The sequence below is a fragment of the Notamacropus eugenii genome, chromosome 1 (assembly GCF_028372415.1).
Source record: "Notamacropus eugenii isolate mMacEug1 chromosome 1, mMacEug1.pri_v2, whole genome shotgun sequence".
Classification (NCBI taxonomy): domain Eukaryota; kingdom Metazoa; phylum Chordata; class Mammalia; order Diprotodontia; family Macropodidae; genus Notamacropus; species Notamacropus eugenii.
This window is the reverse complement of record NC_092872.1, coordinates 611,961,037-611,971,646: the sequence shown is the minus strand read 5'-3', so window position 1 is coordinate 611,971,646 and position 10,610 is coordinate 611,961,037. Positions and strand designations below refer to the sequence as shown.

The 10,610-nt window shown below is 47.5% G+C and overlaps 1 protein-coding gene across 2 annotated transcripts in view; it reads right to left on the bottom strand.

Moving 5' to 3' along the window:
* Positions 1–167: 167 nt before the first annotated feature.
* Positions 168–10,610, bottom strand: part of BIN3 (bridging integrator 3) — a 42,484-nt gene continuing 32,041 nt past the window's right edge. For both annotated transcript variants that reach the window (XM_072634875.1, XM_072634876.1), the window contains exons 7-9: positions 5,650–5,791; positions 5,327–5,461; positions 168–1,266 (exon numbers count right to left, since the gene is read on the bottom strand). In XM_072634875.1, the coding sequence (XP_072490976.1) occupies positions 1,120–1,266; positions 5,327–5,461; positions 5,650–5,791 (424 nt within the window). In that variant the 3' untranslated portion in view covers positions 168–1,119. The remainder of the gene's footprint in view (positions 1,267–5,326; positions 5,462–5,649; positions 5,792–10,610) is intronic.

Sequence of the window (10,610 nt, the reverse complement as noted above, 5' to 3'; positions counted from 1 at the left end):
CTTGAAAAAGTTTGTTGGGCACTACCAGGTGTTAGGCAAAGGGTACTGTTATCAGTTAAACATTTAGTCCTCCAGAGGGCAGCAAGCACCATATTGTACATCATATATCCTTGGAAGCAAGGCTTCTTGGTTAGTCTGACCCCTGCCCCATCACTGAGAGCACTAGCTTTGTGTGTAGGCTTTATTTTAAGTTTCCTTGAAAAAATAAAACCCCCATTATTGAAGTCGGGGGAGCCCAGACATTTTGCCCTTTCCATGGGGCTCCTGAGTTACAGATGAATAGAAAAACAGCATTAAATTTACATTTTAAACTGGTTTCCAGACCCCAGGAAGTTATTTCCAGTGAAAAACTTAGAATTTTTCACTTGGTTGAAGCACAGGACGAAGACTGGAAAGAAGATAAGACACGACTAGTTTTTTCTTAACACTTAGAAGCCTGGGCAGGTTCCTTTGTCCTTGCTGGAGCAGATCAGGCCAAAAGCTTTGGTTTATCCCCTCAAGTTATTTGTCCTATCTCCAGTGCAGACAAAATGCCTTTGGAGGTGAAAGGCTCACCACCAGAAGCAAGGCTAGAGTACTGAGGCAACGCAACAAAGCAAATCAGGCTACTAGATGGCCTAACAGCCAAAAAGCGCCCTGACTTACAATTCCAGAATGATGTTCAGCCCAGCTTGAGCCGACTTGCTGACACACGTGCTGTTGATGGACTTGAGTTACTGCTCTAGGCTGAGGCAGAAAAACGTTCTATGTTGGACCAGTTACTTCGGAAATACAAACCATGGCTGTACCTTTTACACTAATTACCTGGTTGCATTGTCCACTAGCGTTCCTCTCTGGAGGAGGCATTTGCTTGCTTAGAGCTGGACATTCTATGGCACAGCACTCAAAAGAGACCACCTGCAACTTCAAGGTGTGAGGGGGAAGTAGCTCTCCAACAAGAGGGTCACATTTAGTCTAAGGGCCAGTGAAAGGTAGCAGATGCTGCCCTTGCTCCCTCTGCCAGTGGATCATGGCAAAGTTTTATAGTAGCTACTGCCCTTCACCAAAGAGCTGGCTTTAGTGGGTCTGAGAGTATATGTGGCATGAGGGTCTCTGTCTCAGGGGGATTTGGTGTAGAGTTCAGTCATCAGCCACAATGGAGAGGGCTCGGAGCTCGCTCAGCTTCATCTCATTCTCCTGCTCCCTCTGCTCATCTGTATGACCAGGCTGGTCAAGCTGCTGGGTTAGATCCCTGAAGATCTTGTGCATCTCAGTGTAGTACACAACCTAGGGTCGAGTGGGAAAAGGAAGGGAGAGAGGTTGGTGAGATCAGGGACTCACTGGATAGTAACCATACACTCCTCCCCCCATAATACCCCTAGGGACCAAAAGCCCCATAGTACAGTACAGTACACCGGCAAGGTCAGTTAATAAGCACTTAAATGTCCTGTACTGTGGTGGGCAAGATATGGAGACCATACCTAGAATCAAAGTTCAAAGTGGGGAGAAAAGAAGGTTAAACTTGGTTTTGGTTCTACTTCCCAACAGAGTGGCAGTAGGGAAGTTTTCTGAAAGGGGTGGACCACAGAACTTACTGAGTAATTCTATAAGAGAAAAGCTTGGGCCATTTCTCTTTAGAGAGAAAACCAGTGGGAGGCTGGTGCCCCACGAAGCCCAGAAAACTGGGAAATAATAACTAGGAAAACCACAGCCAAACTAACCAGAATCTGCCTTCTGGCCTTAGAAGTGGGGCCAGCCTGCCGCTCTTACTCCTGAAAATCCATACAGGGGATCAGAGGGTATGGGCAGAGGCCCAGCAACATCAAGAAGAATACAGTGCTGTTGAAGCACAATAGCCCCCCAATCATTTTGAAGGACCTTAAAAAAGTTGGTTTTTCCAATACGGGAAGGCATATAAGGAGATTCCTGTACGTCAACCCTGGTTCCTACTACCACAGCCTTGTATTAGGGCATTTGATACAGGGCCCCCATCTGCTTTCCCTGGTTTGGGTGGTGGGTGGGTGGGACTCCCCCCCATCAGTTTAGACACCTGGAGATAAGTGAGCTCTAAAGTACGGGGATCTTCACATGAGTTTGGTGATAGTAGCCTTGTCTAACTGGGACGCTGTCCTGGAGGGGTATAGAGTTCAGAACAAATCCTAAGAAAATCCTATTCCTTTATTCCTTGTAGAGGTCCAGAAAATAGGAGTCAAGTCTGGAAGTTTCCAGCTCCCACTATCAGCTCATCACATCTCTAGCAACCTTGCTGCAGCCTTGCAGGAAAATAGGGGACCTTGTGGGCAGCCTAAGCAGGCTAGTGGGTGGATGGGGGTGGAGGATGGTCCCCCCCCACAAGCCGCACTGCGCTGGGTGAGTCACTAGGAATGCTCATTTTTACTATGACTAACAGGACCAGAATTCAGGCAGGGGAGGGCTAGACGCCCATGTGAAGAAGGTGCTAAACAACCCCCTGGCCACGACCAGCCCTATTCCAGTCAAAGGTCTGGAAGCCCTAAGGATTCCTTTTCTGACAGACAACATTAATCTAGTGAGAAATCATCTTGAAAGGTGATGAGATGGGAGGGATAACTATGGAAGAAATAGCATATGATCCCCAGGGAGCAGAAGTTTATAATCTAGCTGTGCTTTTAGTTCTACCTTCCAGCTCCTGACAATATCCCTGCATAGACACAGAGAGATGGAGCTGGCTGTGAGGCTGGGCTCATGGTGTCAAAGCCATCAGGAGACTCTGAGGGCAGCAACATATCCCCCTCTGAAGAGTTCACTCCTGTCCACTGCCCTGAGCCTCTGTGGGAGATCTGCTGCCACAAGTTGTCTATCCAAATGTATGCCTAGGATGTCATGGGATGGTCTCTGGTCATTCCTTCCACCATGGTGCCTGGAACACTGGGTTCTCTCCACATACTTACTACTTGCTTCAGGGTTCCTGGAAGGAGCCCCCTAACTCTCCTACCTCTAGACTCTTGGTTACCTGGCCATCCCCAGCAGGCTTTAATATATGCTTAAGTCAGCCAGCAGGTTGAAAAGTCAATCAGAATCCCACCTGTTAAGGAACCTGTAATGTACCAGGTTGTCCACTAGGGGGCAAAAGATGTCCAGGCCACAAAAGAAATGAAATAGAAAGATGGTTAGAAAGATGGTTAACCTCATGAAAAGGAAGATGGTTAACCCTTAAACCTTGCCCGTCTGCTTCCCATTCCCAAATCACATTTTCCACAGCCTCTGAATGGCCCGAGGTCTGGTGGAGGAAAGCTAGGCTAAATGTTCTCTGCCTTGGGCTACTCACTCCTTCCCAGGGACTGATTTTCCCTTCTGTACAATGAGAAAAACTGCCTCCAGACTTGCTGGGGCAAGTCAAAGGGGCTGGAGAGGATCTGAGGAATGAATATAAAGCCCCTCCAGATGCCTGGTATTGATGAATTCACTTGTTTAATGCTCCCTTTTCTACCCCCTCATCAGGGGGAGAAGGGGCTGTGGCTGAGGGGCCAGAAGACCAAAAGGCAGCAGCAGCCTCGTAATCATCCCATTAAACAAGGGGGGTGGGGGTGGGGGAAGAGCAGGAAATTTTGGTTCAATCTTCATCTTAGGAAGACCTGAGACCACCTTGGAGTCCATTTCTCTCCTTCTCTAAAAAGGGTTCTGACTGAGGAGTGAGGTAATCTGGGTCCTCGGAAGATGCTGGTGATCCCATGAACTCCCACATGTACAATTATCTCTGAGCAGATGATTCCCAAGTTGATATACTAAGCTTTCACTGCCATTGTCAACCATCTACTGGCCATCTCCACCTGGACAGTCAACAGTCACCTCAAATCCAATGTATCTCAAACGGAACTGCTATATTTCCCCTCAAATCTATCCTTCCTCCAAATTTCCTCATTTATGTTGAGGGTACCCATAGACTATCAGGTTTGAGACCTAACAATTACCCTTGGTACTTCTTTTCTCTCCCATCCGATCAGATGCCAAGTCTTGTCAACTCTACCTTTCCCAATACTTCTTTCAAACATCCCATTTCTTTGCTCCTTAGGACCACCACCGTACTTCAGCCTTCACCACCAATCATCTTAACTACTAGAATAGCCTCCTAACTGGTCTTTCTGCTTCCAGCGGTTCCCCTCTCCAATTCAACCCCCATAAAACTACTAAATTTATATTCTTAAAACCATGTCTGATCATGGTAGTTCCCTCCTCAAAAGTCTTGACTAATACTTATTGCCTCTAGAATGAAATGCAAAGTCCCCAGGCTGGCATTTAAAGACCTTTACCATCTGTCTCCTATTACATACCCACACTGGGCTAATTTCCTATTACTCCCTTTCACACTGTTGAAGCTGAACAGACTTACTAGTTCTCTCTTAAACTACTAGCTATTTCCTAAACCTAATTTACTATCTCTTGCCTCCACTCCCCACGTTTGGGGTGCATTTCTTTTTCCTCTCTCCCTTGAGGCTTGGCTCAGGTGCTGGCTCCTAAACAAGGGCCTTTCTTGATTGCCCCCACCCCCATCTGTCAGTGCTGTCTCATTCCCCTAAAAGGACTTTGTATTTGCTTCTATCTTCACGGCAGAAGGGAAGTTACTTAAACACAGGACCACCCTTTGCACCCCTAGAGCCCAGTGTATGCTGCACACAAAGGAGCCAAGGAAAGACTGAGGTTCCAGTTTCAGTGCCACCGATTCTCAGCAGTGTGGTCACACACAAGGCACTTGAACTTTCTGAGTCACTGTCTCTTCTCTGTAAAATGGGGACAACATTGGTCATGGTAGTACGGTATAGTAGATGAACTCGAGGTAAGTCACTTAACAATCATAAATGACAGACTGAGGTGCAGGTCTAGATCTGTGGAGGGAGTTTCCCCATGCTGATGAAATCACAGGATGGATAAAAAGAAAACACGCACTATCTACCTCACAGGTGTGAAAAGACCTTAAAGTGTTACATAAATGTTATCATCATTATCCTGGACCTTTCACTACAGCCCCCAACCCCTAGGCCTCTAGGTCTTAGTGCTCCTGGACAGTTTCTTTAGGGTCACACAAAACAAGTCTATGGTTGGAGAACGGGGCACTCCCCTCTAATTCTGGCCTCTGTTCCTCAGCTATGAAGCAAAACTGAAATCCAAACAGAAATCATCCCAAACCATGCCTGTCTGGGCTCCTCTCAGATGGTTCTAGGATGGTCTCCCTAGCTTGGAGTCATATTCACATGGATGGCCTTACTCTCACTCTGTTACTTATTCTTCTGGGGAGCCCTGGGCTGTGGGGAGGAGTGGAGGGCGCTCGGCCTGCTGGAATTCACCATGAGCTCAGAAAGCTCAGTCTTACCTGGGCCCGGATCAGTGACTCAAAACTTGGCTGGAAGTAGTCAAGTCGACTGCTGTAGAATCGGGGCATCTCCTCCAGGAGTTGTCTGTTCTTGGCTTCAAAGTCGTCTTTTACAGGCCGAAGCTCTTCTCGTACCTGTCCGTAGTGGACTCAGTCAGGGTTCCAGGCCATGCAGTGGGGGAAGCAGACTTGCATCTATCCCACCCTAATTCCCAGGTGAGGGTGGGAGCTCCCCCACCAACTGTGTTTTAACCAGCCCCCTTCCTCACCTCCCAAACCTTTAGCCTGGGGTTCTGCTTTGTTTGTTTTTGCAGTTCTAGTACCTGGTGAAGTTTGGCCAGGACTGGTCCTGTCTTTTCCTTTTCCTCATACTTTTCCACCTTGGACTGCAGCCGTTTGTAGTCCTGCAAGGCCTGTTCTCGCCTCTTCACTGCCATGTTGAGGCTGGGGAAGACACTACCAAACCTGCCAGAAACAGGGTAGGAGGATGAGTACAGGTTGCCTGGGGAAAAGAGTAGCATTTCTCCTGCCTGGCTGTTACCAGGAGGGGAGGAGAGGAAGAACGCAGATTATACAGACTCTAGAAAAGGCCTTAGAGATTACCTAGTGCACCCCCCTCACTGTACAGATGAGGAAACTGAGGGTCAGAGTTCTTCAATTTGGCCCAAGTCACACAGACTCTCTAACTCCAAATCCCATGTACTTTTTCACTAGCCTTCAGTGTCCTGGCATGAAGCCTCAAGGAAAAAGGAAGGGCTAAAGGCGTCAGCACGCCACTGGTCTTAAAGCAGAACCTTACAAGATGAACAAGATTGAAACTGTAATCGCCAAGCCGGTCAGCAAGTGTATTTCAAACACTTTTACATTTATTATCTCATTTAAGTTGACCAATAACTTAGGAGCTCGGTAGGGCAGGCTTTATTACAGAATTACACATGAGTATAACAGAACTGTAAGGTTCCTTGGAGATGATCTGGGGCAAATTCCCTCATTTCACAGAAGTGGAAACTTTAGCCTAGATGGAGCAAGTGACTGGCTTGAGGCCAGACGTCTTGGTCATAGCAGTGGTAGCACAGCCAGAAAAGAGCTCTGGACCTCTGATCAGAGGACCTGGGTGGGAATTCCCATTCTACCCTCCATTGTGACTGGGGGAACATTTACTTATGCTCTGGGCCTTTTCCATTCCTCAGATCCATGACTGACCAGACTCTAGAATACAAACCTAATGGATGTGACTTTCTAGAGAAGTCTCCTCTGATCTCTAGGACCTCACCTCTTAGACACCAACTCTGAGGGCTTTGTACTATCTCTGTGACTAAGACAAGCACCAGAAAAGCCCAGAGCTTTGGGACCATTTGATAAGCTATCAGTAATTCTGCCATTTGAAAGTAAAGGAACTATTTATTTAAGAATTGTTCTGAGCTGAAAATCTCAAAGTTGGTGGCCCATGGTTGTTCTTTAGAAGACCCCAAGAATATTTTAAATGCCTCTCAGACATTTATGTTGAAAAACTGTAGAGAAAGAGGCAGAAATGATTTATTTTTCCTTGGGCCATCTAGACAAGGCAGTTCTTGAAGTCTCAGCAGTTCTCACTAATACCCCATGTGAACTCTGGATCCCAAATGCTAACATCTACGTGGATTCTGCTGAACATAACGGAGGAACAAATAATGCTTGCAATCATCGTGCTGCTGAAGTTTTCCCTAAACTTGGAGCACGATCACCACTCAAACATTAACCAAACACTGTACTTGAGTTAAAGAATTATTCAGTGATGCCTGTAACCCAGGCAAAGGAAGAAGAACATATGAAGATGACCAGAGATAAAGACAGAAATGACTAACTTGCTCACATGGGGCTTTTCTGTAAGCAAAGAACATTTACTGAATAAACCATGTTCCACCACTGAAGTCTTCCTCAGATGCTTCACCATGGGGGGGGGGGGTATTTGTGGGGTGGGGGTGGGGTGTCACAGACAGACAGACTGACCCTGACTCTAGCAGCAGAGGACAAGATCTGGCAGGACCTATCCAGCTGGAGAAGTTTCTGAACAGGTACAATAAGAAACTGCATGTCGGGTAGCTAAAGAGCAGCCCAGCTAAGTAGAGAGAGGCTTTACACTCTGTGGGTGGCCACAACAACCCTTGAAGAGCATCCTCCAAGTTACAGAGGGATCATCAGTGACTGTGGAGGGAGTATCCACACCAATAAAATGACAGATCCTTTAAGTATAGAAGTAAGTAAACCACAGCTGGGGCTTGTTTCAAAAGCAAGGCATTCAAAGTTTCACACTCTTTAATAAACCAATAGCTCCTGCCCTGAATAAGCTCTCCTTGCTAAACTGGGAATGCCAAAGGCGTAGTGCTCTCAGCCAGTCAGTGTCACTGGAGTCTACTGTAATGTAGTGATTCTAAAATCTGGGGGCCACCATGGGCTACAATCTAGAGGGGGGGCTGATTTCAAGGGGCTCATCTTGTTATAGTTCAGAAGAACTGGCATTTGGGGTTGTTACTATGAAGCAGTCTGAGAAAAAAATTTCTTTCCCACCCCTTCTCTCCCTCTCCCTGAGAGGACTGTGACAGACAACTGACAAATCACATGGTTCACAGAAGGCGGTGTAGGCAGAGCTGTGAATTCACTAAGATGCTCCCACTGGGGAGTAAGCCATTAGAATAGCCCCACTGGTAAAGTCTCAGTTCTGAGGCTTTCATCAGTTCCTCTGACTAGGGGGACTGTGGTCACAGGAAAGGAAGACAATAAGTATTTGACCCAGGTGAGTGAACTGTCCAGTGGTTTCTTCCTGCGTTCTCCTTGACAACCTACTTTCCATCCTACTACTTCAGGAAACAGGAGGAATCCCTTTGGAAGAGATAATGTAACGTGCAAACACTCTGAAAGCAGAAGGCACTCAATGATGTCTCAGTTATCGGGAGAGGTGTTGTGGTGGAGTGGAAAGGGCACTTGCTGGACTTGGAGTCAGGGGAAAACCTAAGTTAAATCCTAACTATCAAGACTTAGCCCTGTGATCCTGGGTAAGTCAAGCCTAGCCCTGTGATCCAAGTCAGTCACCTTACCTTTGGGACCTTTCTTTGTTTTTATAAAACCACACTAACTGCCTCCCAGAATTATAGACCTTTAAGCCCTGTAGAAATGTGAGTTATTCTTGTCCAGAGAGAAGGGACCAATCCAGTAAGGAAATAGTTAATGGTCCTTCCTTAGGGAGCACTGGTTCCCTGGCCCACCAGTATACTCCCCCCTCCTCTCTACAATCCATCTTATAGTGTGCATTTTCCAAAGTCATGGTCATACAACCCCAGGGGATGACTCAGCAATTTTCCAGTGGTTTAGGGGCATAACACTCATTTTTAGGAGTAGGGAGAGAGTCTAAGTACCCTAACAAACCCATAAGTTCTCATCTTGGGACCTAGTCTAGCCTCTTCCAAAGAAGTCAGTCGACTATTCTGACAGTCATGTCTTTTTCATGGTTCTTATTCTGCCCCCTATGGTTGATGTCCCCATGCCAAACCAGGATGCCATGGGTGGGGCGGGTGGGTACAAAGCCAAAATGGCAGGCAGCATGTTACCCAGGGAATCTAAGATGAAATGAGTGGAGAATATGCACTTTGCTCCCAGTGTGGCCAAGCAATAGTGGACCTGGGCAATTCTTTCAGAAGTATCTTTCTGATGTGACACTCAGCTCGCTGTTAGGCAACAAGGAAATGACCAATCCTTCTGGGACTCTTCCAGCTCTTCCTTTCTTTGACATTTCCCATGGCTCACTTAGATTAATCACTAATAAATTTCCATTCATATGGATTCATTCAACTTTGGTGTTCCCCTTGGGGGTGAATTTTACGTCTTCCTTAGAGTGGAGAAACTGAGGCTGAGCTGGGGGGGAGGGCACAGCTTAAAGCAAGGCTTGTGATAAGTCAGTGGTGGGACCAGGAATCAAGAATTCCTGGCTCTCAATACTGGCCCACTCAGCCCCCACCTCTCTACTCTCTATTTATAGGAGATGGAACAGCCTTCACCAACTCCCAAGTTGTGGGCAATATAAATAACCACGGTGTTGCAAAAGGAGTTGGTTTGAAAGCAGGAAACCTCAAAACTGGCCTTCTGCAGTGTGGAAGAACACAGGTTTGGAGGGTAGTGTGGTACAATGGAAAGCACAATGGATATGAAGTCAGAGGATCTGGGTTTGAATTTTGACTCTGCTACTTAACACCTTGATGGGCATAGGTGGTGGGGCACATCACTTATCCTGTCTCTCAATTTCCTTATATGTAAAACAGGAGAATTGGATTAGCTAACCTCCAAACTCGAAACAGGGTCCTAGGATGTGATCAGGTTAGTTCCAAACAATGGAGCACCCTCTCAGCGATGGTCCAAGACAGGACCTTCATGCTGGCTTCTCTCCCAGAAAAGACAGAGCTTTCCAAGCCCTGGGACTAGAAGCCATGTCTTCTGACTTCTATGCCCAGTGCTCTTTCAATTATACTGCTGCCTCACATGGCTCCTTGTGTAGTGATTAGTTTTTCATCTTTACTCTATTTTATGTTCTCTACTGTGTAATTCCTGGATAGCACCGCACATAGTAGGTACTCATTACAGATCTGACTCTTTATTTTGCCTGTCCTGGGACTGCCTAACAAACTTTCTCCCCTAAGTGTGGGGTAGGAAGGGAAGGAGGGAGAGAGAGGCCGGCTGGGAGGTAGGTTGGGAGCAGCCGGCCCTGGTGGGGAATGCCTGCCATTCCTCAATCTGTGCCCACACAACCGGGATCTTCCACCCACCAGGAAAGGGAAATTAAAAGCATCCCAATCCAACTAGAGCCCGGAGGAGCAGAACACCCAGCTCAGAGAATGGGGGATTAGAGGCCGAGGCCCCTGGAGGTGGGAAGGAGGCTGTGAGGGGGCAGCCATGTGGCCATGTTCTTCATTAGGGGAGGACAGGAAAGCTGCTGTTTCCTCCTTCCGGTCCTGGGGTCCCCAGGAGGCTCCCCACTACCAAGACGGAAGCAAGACGGGAGGGTGGAGAGGGGGTGCAGCCAATACTAGTTTGATGTGGTCAAGGAGATTGCATGTCCCCTGGGGTGGAGTGAGGAGCTAGTCTACAGGCTCATGGGGAGGTCAACGGATCTGCCCAGGGAGATCTCAGCTTCCACCCCCTGCCACTCGCCCACCTTCCTGGCAGGTGGTGGGCTGCCATGGTTGTGGGAAGCAGCCGGGATGTCTCTCAGCTGGGCACCAGCTACAAAAGCTTGGGTCAGGGATTGGATTTCAAG